General features: G+C 40.9%; 1 protein-coding gene across 2 annotated transcripts in view; it reads right to left on the bottom strand.

Moving 5' to 3' along the window:
• rsu1 (Ras suppressor protein 1) overlaps positions 1–16,980 on the bottom strand; it is a 110,882-nt gene that overhangs the window by 57,276 nt on the left and 36,626 nt on the right. For both annotated transcript variants that reach the window (XM_062479603.1, XM_062479602.1), the window contains exons 5-7: positions 11,292–11,410; positions 10,204–10,286; positions 9,561–9,675 (exon numbers count right to left, since the gene is read on the bottom strand). In XM_062479603.1, coding sequence (XP_062335587.1) covers positions 9,561–9,675; positions 10,204–10,286; positions 11,292–11,410 — 317 coding nt within the window. The remainder of the gene's footprint in view (positions 1–9,560; positions 9,676–10,203; positions 10,287–11,291; positions 11,411–16,980) is intronic.

Raw genomic sequence — 16,980 nt, 5'->3', positions numbered from 1 at the left:
CCTCCTCTGCTCCTCATGGGAACAATGGAACCCAAGTCTGGTGACAATCGCGCAAATGGTTGCTGAGATATGCTCTTGCGCCTCGTTTGGCGGCTTCGCCACCGCTTTTGATCGTCTCTACCGAACAAACGTTTTTGAAAATTGAAAATCCATCTGATTGCTTTTGTGAAACTGGGTCTAAAGATCATCTTTGCCAAATTTGGTAAACATTGGACAAAAATTGGGGCGTGCAAAAGGTTTTTACACTTTTCCATGAAATCCAAAATAGCGGCCACGTCCAGTCGAATTTTATGAAAAGTTATTAATAGTCAGGCTTGATATCTCACAAGACATCAAGAGACAAAGAAATTACTTTATTAAGGTACACACTTCAACAGTTATTAGCCAAAACACGTTTATGCTTCCGGCCACGCCCCCTTTTAGTCACATGACACAATCTTTGGAGGACATCCTCAGAATAAGGTTCCGAGGCGGCGTACCAAATTTAGTTTCACTGCCTCAAACAACTGCTGAGATATGACTTCACTTCCTGTTTGGTGGCTTTTCTGCTGATTTTGATTGGCTGTCAAGGACAAACGGTTGTGGGTATCAAAATGCTCTACCATAACTTTTGTGCGGCTTGGTCTGAAGAGCATATCTGGTAATTTTGAAGAAGATTTGACAAAGATTGTAGGAGGAGTAGGCTTTCAAAGGTTTTTGATAAAACCGGAAATAGCGGAAAATCTATATAACCGGAAATTGACGCCAAGGTGTGCATTGAATTCGGCTTGATCCAGGGAATCCAATGGTACCTCATTTTTGAAAATGGGTCATACGGTTTAAAAGTTGCGTGTGTAAACACAACTCCAACTTTGACCCATTGGTGGCGCTAGAGTGCCCGAGTATGGGACATGAAACTTTGTGAATTGGACCAAGGGACTGTCCCCAATGAGTGTGCCAAATTTCACAACTTTCGACCAAGCGCTTCTAGGGCCTGCCATAGACACCCAGTCTTAAGAAGTATAATAATAATAATAATAATACTAACAATAACAATAGGTGCCTCGCAGCTTCGCTGCTTGGCCCCTAATAATAATAATAATAATACTAACAATAACAATAGGTGCCTCGCAGCTTCGCTGCTTGGCCCCTAATAATAATAATAATACTAACAATAACAATAGGTGCCTCGCAGCTTCGCTGCTTGGCCCCTAATAATAATACTAACAATAACAATAGGTGCCTCGCAGCTTCGCTGCTTGGCCCCTAATAAGAAAAGGTAGAAACACTTAAGTGGCTTCGCCGCTTCGCGGCTTGGCCACCAATAATAATAAGAAAAGGTAGAAACACTTAAGTGGCTTCGCCGCTTCGCGGCTTGGCCACCAAATATAGCTGCAAGCAGCGATGTGCGTTCCTCCGCAAAATGGCAAAATATTATAAACATGTACACTATCGAAGATCGAGAGTTGGAAAACAAGAGAGCAAAACTACTTCATGTTTGGCCAACAACAGGCTGAATGGGGATTTGAACTCATGAGCATAAGGTTACAAAGCAGTCTCTCTATCCTCTCTGCTACACACCAACTGTTGAGATATAGAACTGTTTCTTTGAATAGAAAGGGCAGAGTATTAGCTTTGGTCAACATTGGGACAAAGGTTAAGAAACAGTTGACATTTCAAGGTGAAATTGCATGAAATTGTGCATGGTATTTCAGAATGATGTCATCCTGTTTAGCTAAACAGATAATCAAAATTATGACAGGCCAAAAGATAATGGCTGGATTCCAACCTACTACCTTATACTTTACAGATCACCATCCCAGCCCATTGAGCTATTCTCAGTGTTGAATATTATCATGTTCAGTTACTGTATAAAAAAGTAAGCTGTTTCTCCTGTGGTAAGCGTTGTTAGATTCAGCCAACGTTGAAACTGCTCTAATTCAATCATATTTTCACATACCAAGGTGAAATTGTTTGTGGTACTTCAGAATGATGTCATCCTGTTGAACTGAACAGATAATCAAAATTATGACAGGCCAAAAGACTATGGCTGGATTCCAACCTACGACCTTATACTTTACAGGTCACCATCCCAACCCATTGAGATATTCTCAGTGCTGAATATTGTCATGTTCAGTTACTGTATAAAAAAATAAGCTGTTTCTCCTGTGGTAAGCATTGTAAGATTCGTCCAAAGTTGAAACTGCTTGTACATTTCCTATAAAAACGGGACAACGGAATGACTGGGTTGCTGCTGTAAAGAATAACTTACTCATAGTTTTTTTTAAAAGGTTGTTAGGAGTGCCATAACTTGTCAAATTTCAAATCATGCCTAGCATCAGTGGGGATGTGTCCTGGCTCAGGTTACTGAAATGAATTTGTGCAACAGGCAAGGGATCCACCTGAACAATTAATTTACTTCATTAGAGATAACCATTAGAGTTATCTCTACCATGCGTAGACTACAAGTAGCTAGCTACTGTGGTGAACCTGGCTTGTTTTGCAGTGGTTTACACAGTCTCGCTAAACAGATGATCGGAGTGTTGTGATGGGCTCAAATAAACACGCATTGCTATGTTTTACAACCGGAGGATTTATCGGGAGACTAGAAACCGTTTGGTCAGAATAAAAAATTAAAAACTATGCCTCTGACTGGTATTGAACCTTGATTACCAGCACAACATCTCAGCCAATTGAGCCATTCCCAGGCATGGAATACACAAAGTTCAATAACTGGATAATTAAAAAAAGCTGTTTCTCCAATGGCGAGCATTGTCAGATTTGGTCCAAGTTCAAACAGCTGTAATTCAGTCATATTTTGACATATCAAGCTGAAACTTTGCATGGTACTTCAGAGGCATGTCACCTTAAAGCTTATTACATTTACATTTACATAAATACACCCATTTCAGCCATTTTGTACTTGATTCAATTGCCTTAAGTAACGTTTTTAAATACGTTAATGATACATATCTGTACCAAATTTCAAGTCAATTTCACCTTTGGTTCAAGAGAAGAGGAATTTTGAAGGTTTTCCCAAATTATCACAGTACAGGAAAATCCATCATGGCGGACCTTATGGGTCCTTGAGGCTTTTTTGTTCCTCATGAAAAATGAGGCATGCACACCAAGTTTCAGAAGAATTGGAGCAATGGGGTGGAAATGCCATCACTTTGAAAATCGGACATTTGGGCGTGGCCTGTGGCGCCCCCTATGGTCCGATGTGGCCCATATTTGGTGTGGGGGTACCCACTTGGATGTAGTATCAATGTGCCAAATTAGAAAATTTATGACCAGGGACTTTTTGAGATATTGGGGCGCAAGGAGAAGAAAAATAATAATAAGAATACCAACAATAACAATAGGTTCCCTCCTACCGGAGGAACCTAATAAGAATACCAACAATAACAATAGGTTCCCTCCTACCGGAGGAACCTAATAAGAAAAGGTAGAAACACTGGAAGCGGCTTGGCCAGTGTTAGAGAGTCAGAGGCCAATAACTAGAGAGGGTACAATTTCTGGGGAAATTGTAGGGTGTGCTTGCTTGCGTCGGTTGGACAGGGGTCCGTTTTTTAATGACATTTTTACAACTGATATTTCTGTATTTTATATAAAAATGCATACTTATTATTTATAAAGATGACATTGATTTAAAAGCATTTTTTTTGTGCTGCTCATTTACAACTGAAAATACGAGTGAAGTGTAGAATTAAATATGATGTCTTCTCATTTCCCCTGCAAGAGGCAGCCTCATAGCTGAATCAAAACGAATACATTTGGCAGACCGGTGTAAAAATTGACCTAATCTCTATGACTTAAACGTCCTTTTAGGTTTTCCCTTCTCGTGATATTTTCAGGCATTTAGCCTACTCATATTGCATTCATTCATTAATAAAGAACCCCCTTTGAAGATTATTCTACGACGTTACCGGCAGTAGAAGATGGAATCGCGATTCAAACAGTACCATCTGCTAACTGAAAATATGCCCCCAAAAACGTAAATAAGCTTGACATTTATTTAGTGGAAAATCGCTCATTCATAAAAAGCTCACTGGTAGCGATCATTGTCAGTAACAACGCAAAATGCGATATAGCCCTGTGTGGAGAAGCTGCCCCGGTAAATTGTACTACTACGGTACAGTACTAGACTACTGCTGTGTTCGTCTCGGTGGCGATTGCGTTGGTTGAATTGGATTTAACGTTCCGTTGTATGGTTTAGGCTGAAATTAATTATTTTCATGAACAGATTGACAAAGTTTAGGCTGTGGCAATGAAGTTCAGGTTAGTAGTTAGATAGACTTTTGATTTAAGTAAGGGGAGTGCCGAACATGTTCTGTCGCCGTTTGACTTCCTACAGCTGTGTAGATGTTTTTGTAGTGTCTCGCGTAGGCTACAGCGTTGCAGTGATACACTGGATTGAAACCACAGGTAATGATAATTTCACTCACAAATTGTTTACTAATTTCAGAATAAATCCTACAACGAAAATGTATATGTGAGGAATGTTTATTTTAACGATTGAAAACAGATAACGCTACATCATAGACCACTGTAGTATGTGTTGCCCGGGCAACAGAGGCTAATGTCATGATGCTAATACTTCAGTGAAATAGTAGACTACTGTTTCCGAAAGTATATGTACTTCCTTAATAATATCAGCTTATACTGTACATTACACATCACAATTGTGTGTCATATCACAAAGTAAAATGAGTAAATAGTTATCACCCTGGCCTCTTTGCTTGTGGCGTTTCTGCAGCTGCCTTGCAGTAAAGCTATAGTTAGCCTAGCTATCCCCCAAGTTAACAGATGCGAAACGAATGTTCTGCCAAAGGTAGTCACGCGTGTTTTCGTGACGTTAGTGACGTAGTGACGTTAGTAACGTCAGTGACTGTGGCTAGCAAATTAGCCACCGTTAGCTTCACTTTTCGCCACAAAAACTTAACTTAAGCCCAAACCATGCAACGGAACGTAAATTCCAATACAAGCAACTCAATCGCTACCAAGACGAAACTTTTGACACCTACGTTGTCTATGTAGGCCAAATATTGACTGAGTTTTAGGGGGGCAAAAAGATTTTTTTTTTTATAATAATAATATATATGTGAGAGAACAAAGGTTGTGCTCTCGCCGAAGGCTTGAGCACACCCAATAATAAGAAAAGGTAGAAACACTTAAGTGGCTTCGCCGCTTGGCCACCAATAATAAGAAAAGGTAGAAACACTTAAGTGGCTTCGCCGCTTCGCGGCTTGGCCACCAATAACTAGAGAGGGTACAATTTCTGGGGAAATTGTAGGGTGTGCTTGCTTGCGTCGGTTGCACAGGGGTCCGTTTTTGAATGACATTTTTACAACTGATATTTCTGTATATTTTATATAAAAATGCATACTTATTATTTATAAAGATGACATAGATTTAAAAGCTTTTTTTTTTTGGTGCTCATTTACAACTGAAAATACGAGTGAAGTGTAGAATGAAATAGATGTCTTCTCATTTCCCCTGCAAGAGGCAGCCTCATCGTTGAAACAAAACGAATAAATTGGGCAGACCGGTGTAAAAATTGACCTAATCTCTATGACTTAAACGTCATTTTAAGTTTTTCCCTTCTCATGATATTTTCAGGCATTTAGCCTACTCATTGCATTCATTCATGAATAAAGAACCCCCTTTGAAGATTATTCTACGACGTTACCCGGCAGTAGAAGATGGAATCGCGATTCAAACAGTACCATCTGCTAACTGAAAATATGCCCCCAAAAACGTAAATAAGCTTGACATTTATTTAGTGGAAAATCGCTCATTCATAAAAAGCTCAGTGGTAGCGATCATTGTCAGTAACAACGCCAAGTGCAATATAGCCGTGTGGAGAAGCTGCCCCGGTACTACGGTACAGTACTAGACTACTCCTGTGTTCGTTCGTCTTGGTAGCGATTGCGTTGGTTGAATTGGATTTAACGTTCCGTTGTACGGTTTAGGCTGAAATTAATTATTTTCATGAACAGATTGACAAAGTTTAGGCTGTGGCAATGAAGTTAAGGTTAGTAGTTAGATAGAATTTTGGTTTAAGTAAGGGGAGTGCCGAACATGTTCTGTCGCCGTTTGACTTCCTACAGCTGTGTAGATGTTTTTGTAGTGTCTCGGGTAGGCTACAGCGTTGCAGTGAGCAACACTGGTTTGAAACCACAGGTAATTATAATTTCACCCACAAATCGTTTACTTGTAATGTAATGTCATAATAAATCCTACAACGAAAATGTATTTGTGAGGAATGTTTATTTTAACGATTGAAAACAGATGCATCATAGACCACTGTAGTATGTGTTGCCCGGGCAACAGAGGCTAATGTCATGATGCTAATACTTCAGTGACATAGTAGACTACTGTTTCCGAAAGTAGATGTACTTCCTTAATAAAATCAGCTTATATTGTACATTACACGTCACAATTGTGTGTCAAATCACAATGTAAAATCAGTAAACACTTATCACCCTGGCCTCTTTGCTTGTGGCGTTTCTGCAGCTGCCTTGCAGTAAAGCTATAGTTAGCCTAGCTATCCCCCAAGTTAACAGATGCGAAACGAATGTTCTGCCAAAGGTAGTCACGCGTGTTTTCGTGACGTTAGTGACGTAGTGACGTTAGTAACGTCAGTGACTGTGGCTAGCAAATTAGCCACCGTTAGCTTCACTTTTCGCCACAAAAACTTAACTTCAGCCTAAACCATGCAACGGAACGTAAATTCCAATAGAAGCAACTCAATCGCTACCAAGACGAAACTTTTGACACCTACGTTGTCTATGTAGGCCAAATATTGACTGAGTTTTAGGGGGGCGAAAATAAACAATAAACAATAAATAATAATATATATGTGAGAGAACAAAGGTTGTGCTCTCGCCGAAGGCTTGAGCACACCCAATAATAAATATAGCTGCAAGCAGCAATGGAGGGGCCAAGCAGTCCAGAGCAGGACATGGCCTCCATAGCACTTGTGCAACAATTAAGTCACAACAACCTGTTGCACTCATGCAACACACCAAGTTTGGTTGAAATATATGTTTGCGTTCAAGAGTACTGATAGTTCAAAGTTATTTTTCTGGTATAACACTGCAGGCCTCCTCTGCTCCTCATGGGAACGATGGAACCCAAGTTTGGTGACAATCGCGCAAATGGTTGCTGAGATATGCTTACATGCTTCCTCCTTACAGAGGAATCCTAATAATAATACTACCAATTACAATAGGTAATTACAATACAATAGGGGCTGCTTGGCCCCTAATAATAATAATAATAATAATACTACCAATTACAATAGGTGCCTCGCAGCTTCACTGCTTGGCCCCTAATAAAACTAACAATAACAATAGGTTTCCTCCTTACGGAGGAATCCTAATAATAAAACTAACAATAACAATAACAATAGGTTTCCTCCTTACGAAGGAATCCTAATAATAATAATAAAACTAACAATAACAATAGGTTTCCTCCTTACGGAGGAATCCTAATAAAACTAACAATAACAATAGGATTCCTCCGTAAGGAGGAAACCTAACTAACAATAACAATAGGTTTCCTCCTTACGGAGGAATCCTAATAATAATATATAAGTGAGAAAACAAAGGTTGTGCCCTTGCCGAAGGCAAAGCACACCCAATTACATAAATCTTGTAAAACTGTATAAAATGAATGCAAATATATCTTACAAACTCTGGCGTGCTTGCATTATATATTCATGTCCCTACCAAATCTGAAAACAAACCTACACCTTACATCCCGGCAGTGCATTAATGAAAACATGTAGGAGGAACGCATGTTTTTCTTTGAACGCTTTACTCTTGCTAGCTATCTTAAAAGGTACAGTGTGTAGCATCTATCCAACTTCACTCTGCAAACAGCGTAAAAGCGTACCTCCAGCACTCAAACAGTTCAGCAGTTGAATCATCTAATGGCTTCAATTTTTTTTTTTTTTTACTTGAGGCCAAACATACTTGCCGACCGTCTTTATGCTTTCAGATGGTTTTTTATTTGAGTGTCAAAACTGGATTTAGCATCTTCGTCACCTTCCTGTTATTGCTTAGTCTCGGTCCTCTAAATTCCTGTCTCCTTCCCTTTAACCCTCTAACCCACTCTACCGTTCCTCATCTCTCTCAACCTCAAAACTCTCTATTTCCACGATATCCCTCTGTACCACTTTCCCTTTTCCTATCTCTCTTTCTGCTTCCCCCTTACCCCTCTCAGTACTCTCTACTCCCTCTCCCACGGCTAGCAGAGTGTAGCGTCAGGCCTAACGAGCCCAGGGCAGAGACAGGGATTAGGGAACCGTGACAGGGGAATTCTAATAGCTCAAACACCGCAATCCTCTCGTCCTCTCTATTTCTCTTTCTACCCATTTCCCCTATCTCTGCTTCTACATGTCTCTCTTTCACCCCTTTCCCCCCTCTATGCATCTGTTTCCCTTTAATTAGGTGTGCTTGCTCTCAGCAAGGCACACTATTGTTATCTCATGTATAAATGTATTTATAATTTTATCATTCTTTCACTCAGTTTTTGCACTGTAAAAATGTGTGTCTCATTCCCAAAAGTGTTGCTGTTAATTTCTGGAAGGTTAGATTTAGGAAATATTATATTTTTTGGGGTGAAAGGTGACCCTTATGCTAGGTAGCTAGCCACAGTGACAAACATCACAATGTCACACCACAATGCTTGTACAGTACAAGTCAGGATCAGAGGAGACCAACACAGTGAACAATAAATCTTCAGTAATTTGACTAGCTGCATAGCTTACATCTACGACGGACTGGTGTTATCGCAGTAAACATAGGATACATCCACGACTTCTCCCTTTTGGTTCTGCAGCTGTTTCTCTGTTTTTGTTAGCTATGATCATAAGTCATAAGTGATGATCATAAGCCCCGGATATCAATCAATGACAAGTATTTGTAACGGAACTTGGGATGGAAAGTATCCAAACGATTTCTTACAGTGGATTGACTACCCCATAGATACAAGGTGACAATAGTGACAGAAAGCATTTCAGCAGAAGGGGAAAACTTAATGGGGAAGTTTAAGTCACAACCATCTCTCTGCCTCTCCTCATTGTGTTCTCTCTGCTTTAGGACCATCTAAGCTATAATACAAGAGGCTCTGGCAGGGAAAGAAGAGTGAAACACAGTGGGAGAAAGACAGAAATGGAACAGCAAATGCATGTATGTGGCCGTATGAGGGCGACAGGTGTGTATGTGCATGTGTGTGAGAAAGAGGGGGACAGCCTGTCAGGGATGGTATGACCCCTGCAGACCTCTGTGGGGGTGCCTCTGGTTCAGCCAAGCATTCAGTCTGGGGCATGAGATGGTCCCCCCCTACTCTCCCGCAGACTCTCTCTCCATCACAAACATTTTCTGCTCCGAGTAGGTGTTTGTGTGAATCCGAAATAGTAAGTGTTTGTGTGCAGTTAGTTTTATTAGTTTTCCGTCGTAGAAAAGACAAAGTCTTTTTCTGTGTGTGAGTGTGTTTGTGCACATATACAACGCATAGGGAGAATGCATGTGGTAAGTATTAAAAATGTCAGATTTGAGTGTCAGTCTTACCTAATTCTGGGGGTAACACGGTGAGCCTGTTGCCCTGAATATGCAACTCTTTGAGCTGGGCCAGATCTCCAATCTCCTTGGGCAGCGATATCAGGTCATTATCTCTCAGACTAAGCTACAGAATGGAGGAAGGGAGGAAGAATGAAAATACATTGAGAGGAGGATGGAAGGAGGGACGATAAAGTCATGAATCGGGGGAGAGAGGGAAAGGGGTAGAAAAAGAGCAGTGAAAGGGACATAGAGAGGGCAAGGGGGATGAGAAATGGAGAGGCGGGAGAGAGAAAGAGAGTGAGGGACAGATACTAAGACAGGGAGGGGAAACGGGGCAGATGAGGGAGGGTGCAAGAGAGATATTATGGGCAGATGGGAGGGGGGTTGGGGCAGACAAGCGGTAGGGGGGATATACAATTATACAGACTTGATTTACGTTTTGCACACAGTTTTTCATATAAAACCATTAGATTGAAAGACCATAATTTAACATCAGCCCCAAAAAACGCCCTTTAAAACAAGCCTAAGATTCAACTCATAAGACCCAAGACGGTAGACAGAGAGAAACCCCAAAGATAAACCCAATCGAAACATACACCAAAAAAGGGAGAGAAGGCATTGATTTTGAGGGATATTTAGATAAATTACTCACTATCTGCAGCTTGGTCAGCTTGCTGATGTCTGGGGGCAGCATCTCAAAGTCGTTGTCACTGAGATAGAGTGCACGCAGGGTCGCTGTAATTCACACCGGAGTGGGTTAGTGTTTTGAGTTGTGCGTGTCTGTGTGGATGTGTGTCTGGTTGGCCTATGTTTTCTTATGGTTGTATGTGCATGCACGTGCGTGTTGGACATCCTATCCAAACCAAGCCAAAGACTAATCAATAAGACCAGTCACGGCTGATTCATCACGCCTTGCAATCTCTGTATGGAGGAGCAGCTGACGTACACACACATACACACAAGTTAAGAAAAAATTTACGTCAGCTTGTCTGGTCAAGTAAGGACAAAGAGATGTCTTAATCAAATACACGTTGACAGACTGGTGCGCAGCGAACACAGTAACACAGGGGAGTCAGGAGGCTGAGCGGTTAGGCAATAGGGCTAGTAATCAGAAGGTTGCCGGTTCGATTCCCAGCCGTGCAAAATTACGTTGTGCCCTTGGGCAAGGCACTACTTGCCTCGGGGGAATGTCCCTGTACTTACTGTAAGTCAGTCTGGATAAAAGCGTCTGCTAAATGACTAAATGTAAAATGTATCACAGACACACTATCTACTACCACTGATTACATATGCAGATCATTTATTAATCCAATTTTTTATTTAGCCAAAAAGCCAGTTACTGTGCTGTTGTGAAGAAAGGATCCTGGGTTTCCCGCAGCACTTTTCACTTAAGGCAGCCGCCTAAGCAACACACGACTGCCGCCTTAACTACAATGTTTTGTAGTTAAGGCGCCCCCCCCGGTTCTGATGGCAAACCCCACCTTAATTAACACATTTTCGGCGGGAAACCCTGGGATCTGAATATAGCTGATTACTTTGCGAGATTCTGTTATGTCATCACGGTATTAAAATAACAGTCTATTTAGTTGTAGAAGCAGAGCATGCAAAATAGTGTGAAAGAGAGAAAGAACAGTGTTAAATGCATGAAAGGAGTGATTGTCATCATCTCCAAAATCAACAAAGATGATAATGCTGGGTGTGGTGTGTTGGTGTGTGTGTGACAGACATAGAAAGACTCACTAAGGTAGAAGAAGTTCCCAGGCAGGGAGCTCTCATTCAGGTTGTTATAGGTGAGGTCCAGTACCTCAAGAGCAGGCAGTGACCCAAAACCACGTGGCAGACTACTCATCCTGTTCATACTGGACACAGAAAAACACACCCACACATATAAAACAAACAATTGAAGAATATCAAGACAGAAAGGTGTTTTATGGCACTATTTGTAAATCTGTGACTTATTCACATTAACATAAGTCTAAAACAATATATTGTCCACACAAGATAAACTAAAACAGAAAAGCATAGATTAAAAGCACACACAAAACACACATTTTTCATTGTTGGTTTCATGTACAGTTAAGTCCATAAATATTTGGACATTGACACAATTTTCATCATTTTGGCTCTGTATACCACCACAATGGATTTGAAATGAAACAATCAAGATGTGCTTTAAGTGCAGACTTTCAGCTTTAATTTCAGGGTATTTACATCCAAATCAGGTGAACGGTGTAGGAATTACAACACATTTTATATGTGCCCCCCCCCCTTTTTAAGGGACCAAAAATAATTGGACAAACTAACATAATCATAAATCTAATTGTCACTTTTAATACTTGGTTGCAAATCCTTTGCAGTCAATGACAGCCTGAAGTCTGGAACCCATAGACATCACCAGACGCTGGGTTTCGTCCCTGGTGATGCTCTGCCAGGCCTCTACTGCAACTGTCTTCAGTTCCTGCTTGTTCTTGGGGCATTTTCCCTTCAGTTTTGTCTTTAGCAAGTGAAATGCATGCTCAATTGGATTTAGGTCAGGTGATTGACTTGGCCATTGCAGAACATTCCACTTCTTTGCCTTAAAAAACGCTTTGGTTGATTTCGCAGTATGCTTCGGGTCATTGTCCATCTGCACTGTGAAGCGCCGTCCTATGAGTTCTGAAGCATTTGGCTGAATCTGAGCAGATAATATTGCCAGAAACACTTCAGAATTCATCCTACTGCTTTTGTCAGCAGTCACATCATCAATAAATACAAGGGAACCAGTTCCATTGGCAGCCATACATGCCCACGCCATAACACTACCTCCACCATGCTTCACTGATGAGGTGGTATGCTTTGGATCATGAGCAGTTCCTTCCCTTCTCCATACTCTTCTCTTCCCATCATTCTGGTACAAGTTGATCTTGGTCTCATCTGTCCATAGGATGTTGTTCCAGAACTGTACAGGCTCTTTTAGATGTTTTTTGGCAAACTCTAATCTGGTCTTCCTGTTTTTGAGACTCACCAATGGTTTACATCTTGTGGTGAACCCTCTGTATTTACTCTGGTGAAGTCTTCTCTTAATTTTTGACTTTGACACAGATACGCCTACCTCCTGGAGAGTGTTCTTGATCTGGCCAACTGTTGTGAAGGGGTTTTTCTTCACCAGGGAAAGAATTCTTCTGTCATCCACCACAGTGGTCTTCCGGGTCTTTTGGTGTTGCTGAGCTCACCAGTGCGTTCTTTCTTTTTAAGAATGTACCAAACAGTTGATTGAGCCACACCTAATGTTTTTGCTATCTCTCTGATAGGTTTGTTTTGATTTTTCAGCCTAACGATGGCTTGCTTCACTGATGGTGACAGCTCTTTGGACTTCATATTGAGAGTTGACAGCAACAGATTCCAAACACAAATATCATACTTGAAATTAACTCTAGACCTTTTATCTGCTCCTTGTCAATGAAATAACAAACTCCCATGAGGGAATAACATACACCTGGCCATGGAACAGCTGAGCAGCCAATTGTCCAATTACTTTTGGTCCCTTAAAAAGGGGGGGGGCCACATATAAAATGTATTGTAATTCCTACACCGTTCACCTGATTTGGATGTAAATACCCTGAAATTAAAGCTGAAAGTCTGCACTTAAAGCACATCTTGATTGTTTCATTTCAAATCCATTGTGGTGGTATACAGAGCCAAAATGATGAAAATTGTGTCAATGTCCAAATATTTATGGACCTAACTGTATATCAGATAAATCATTGATACCCGTGTTTCTCAACTGGTGGGTAAAGGGTTGCGGACGTGTGCTTCGGCTCCGTCAAAAAGTCAAACCTTTATTATATATGTTACCAAACTTCCGATGCTGTGCTTTTCATTTTGATAGGTTTGTAGGCTTACACTGTGTCGCCCGCATACTATAACACAAATGTCAAAGTGTCAAAACTGCAGCGCTGTTTGCAGGGGCGTTTTTAGACATAGGCAACCTAGGTGGTTGACAAGGGGGCTAGGCTGCAGGGGGGTCCCGATTGGGCACTGTAAATACAAATATATAATTATGTAGCCTAGGTAGCTGTAACAGATGTGGCCACGACCCTGTCAGAGCAACACATGGCCAACGTTCGCCCGCACCGGGGATCGAACACGCCACCAAAAGCTACAGATTCACTTACACCGGTGGCCTGTATACATACCTGAGGAGTGAGTTTGACCACTCTTCACCGGCTAAATAGTTTTCATTATTAAATCTGATTTATTTGTTTTGAGTGAGATGGCAAAAAATGTAAAATGATACGCATACAAATTCCCTTAAAATGCACTTTGTTGTTAGTATAGAAACTAAATAACTAAATAAATGTGTCATCATCCACAGACTTTTAATGGCCAGTATATATTATATTTAAATGTTATTTACATTGACATGTCCAAATGTTCTTTACATCCTTTATGATATATGTGCGTGTGAGGGTGTATACACACAAATATATTTATGGGGTACATATAGCCAGATGGCTGAGCAGTTAGGGAATCGGAATATTAATCAGAAGGTTGCTGGTTTGATTCCTAGCCGTGCCAAATTACATTGTGTCCTTGGGCAAGGCACTTCACTCTACTTGCCTTGGGTGAATGTCCCTTTACTTACTGTAAGTCGCGCTGGATAAGAGAGTCTGCTAAATGTAATGTAATATATATTCATACCGCAAATTCACGGTATGGATGTAACGATTAGGTAAATGCACGGCTCAGTACATGCACATCATCTGTCTGTATTTTAGTTCTGGAAGTTTGAGAAATGCTTACGGCAAGCTAAGCTATCAAATGTAGGCCCGTCACCATGAGGAGGCAAGAAGGGGCACAGTTGTTTTTTCTGCCCCCCAGTTTAAGTTATATGATGCAAAAATATATATTCCCCAATAAAATATTCTAAGCTTGTTAGCTATCTGATCCAGTCTCTTTTCCCAAAAGCATTACAACAGCCTAGTTCTGAAACTTAGTGCAGTTACATATCTATATATTAGTGCTGTCTGTTAAACGCGTTATTAACGGCGTTAACGCAAACCCATTTTAACTGCGATAATTTTTTTATTGCGAGATTAATGTTCTTTTTGGCCTAGCAAACGTATTTTTTTTTTACACGCTGTTGCAACAACTAGAAATGTTAGAAAAACTACAACACTACACTGGATCTAGCTATACCGTAAACAAAACAACAGGCACACACTTGTTTGGGCTTGCGAGCCGGCCAAAGAGTAGTAGGCTAACGTTAAGTTTTGAGTGGATGGCGAGCGCGAGATGCCGAAATGGATGCCAATAAGATTCTGAATGGAAAGTTTACTTTAAAAAAGTTGCCAAATGGTTCCATTGACAAGACCAAAGTGATCCGTGTGTTTTGTCGTTGTGAACTAAGCTGTCATCGCAGCACATCCAGTCTGAAATACCACTTGATGGCCAAGCACACAGCTGATGCGAATTCTCCACCCCCTCGTCAAAGCCAGACGACAATGGATGACTTCAGACAGAAGCACATGAATACCACAACTAAGAACAAACTTACTAGAGCCATAGCTAAATGGGTGGCTACTGCATGTAGGCCTGTTAACGTTGTGGAGGACAAAAAATAATGGGACCAAAATAAATCAAGGGACATTAAGAATAGATAAAAATGTGCGATTAATTGCGAGTTAACATGTCAATATGACATGACATGCATTAATGTCAATATGACATTAATGCAATTAATAGCGATTAAATATTTTAATCATTTGACAGCACTACTATATATATATAAATAAATCTGATGTTGAACTCATTCCCGGTAACATCTATTGGGAACACTGGTTATGATCATGTAACCCAAAAACAGCTAGACAATTTTCTATGCTAAGTTTTTTCATAACTTTATTTATTGTCTTTGTCTCCATGTGGAATATACACCAATCAGCCATAACATTATGACCACCTGCCCAATATTGTGTAGGTCCCCTTTTACCGCCAAAACAGCCCTGACCCGTTGAGGCATGGACTCCACTAAACCACTGAAGGTGCGCTGTGGTATCTGACACCAAGACATTAGCAGCAAATCCTTTAAGTCTTTGTAAATTGCGAGGTGGGGCCTCCATGGATTGTACATGTTGGCCAGCACATCCCACAGATGCTCGATTGGATTAATATCTGGGGATCTTAATGCCCATTCCTGAACCATTTTTTCTTTGTGGCAGGGTGCATCATCCTGCTGAAAGATGCCACTGCAATCAGGGAATACTGTTTCCATGAAAGGGTGTACATGGTCAGCAACAATGCTTAGGCAGGTTTGGTTAGCATTGGCACGTGTTAATTAACATCAACATGAATGTCAGGAACCAAATTTTCCCAGCAGAATATTGCCCAAAGCATCACACTGCTTACACCGGCTTTCCTTCTTCCCATTGTGCATCCTGATGCCATGTGTTCCCCAGGTAAATGACGCACCCGGCCATCCACGCAATGTAAAATAAATCGTGATTCATCAGACCAGGCCACCTTCTCCCATTGCTCCATGGTCCAGTTTTGATGTTGACTTGCCCATTGTAGGCACTTTTGGCAGTGGACAGGGGTCAGCATGGGCACCCTGACTTGACTGCGGCTTCGCAACACCAAACACAATAAACTGCGATGCACTGTGTGTTCTGACAACTTTCTATCAGAACCAGCATTAACGTTTTCAGCCATTTGAGCTACAGTAGCTCGTCTATTGGATCAGATCACACGGGCCACCCTGTGCTTCCCACGTGCATCAATGAGCCTTGCCCATGACCCTGTCATCGGTTCACCGCTTTTCCTTCCTTGGACAACTTTGGATAGGTACTGACCACTGCAGACCAGGAACACCTAACAATAGCTGTAGTTTTGGATATGCTCTGACCCAGTCATCTAGCCATCACAATTTGGTCCTCCTTAAAGTCGCTCATATCCTCGCACCCTTATTTCCTGTTTATAACACATCAACTTTGAGGACAAAATGTTCACTTTCATGTCTAATATATCCCATCCACTGAAGAGGTCTGTCCTTAAACCACTGATCAGTTAACAACAATTAAAGAAAATGATCTTTATTATTTCTACACTGTTTGAAATGTTCTGAATATAATAAACAATGTTTGATCTATACCTTGCAATATTAAGCTCACGAGCACATAACCCTTGGTTATGTCCAGGAGAGAAGTATGCCTATGTTTCTTGTATCATTGATAAATTGATATTATTCTGTTTCATTATGCCTGCTTAGCCATAAGTTGGGTCTTTGTAAGGTGTGACTATGAAAGGCCTGTGTCACTAATGTAAGTCAGAGGTCACCATATTTCCAAAGTGTATAATGCCATGCAACTTTGAATGAGGAAAATAGAAGCAATGACAAGGCCATTTCTGGGAGCCCTATCTAAAGACCTAAACAAAAGCTATCTAGCATACA

This window comes from Osmerus eperlanus, chromosome 15 (genome assembly GCF_963692335.1).
Source record: "Osmerus eperlanus chromosome 15, fOsmEpe2.1, whole genome shotgun sequence".
In the NCBI taxonomy this organism is placed as follows: Eukaryota; Metazoa; Chordata; class Actinopteri; order Osmeriformes; family Osmeridae; genus Osmerus; species Osmerus eperlanus.
This window is presented reverse-complemented; position numbering and strand designations above follow the sequence as displayed.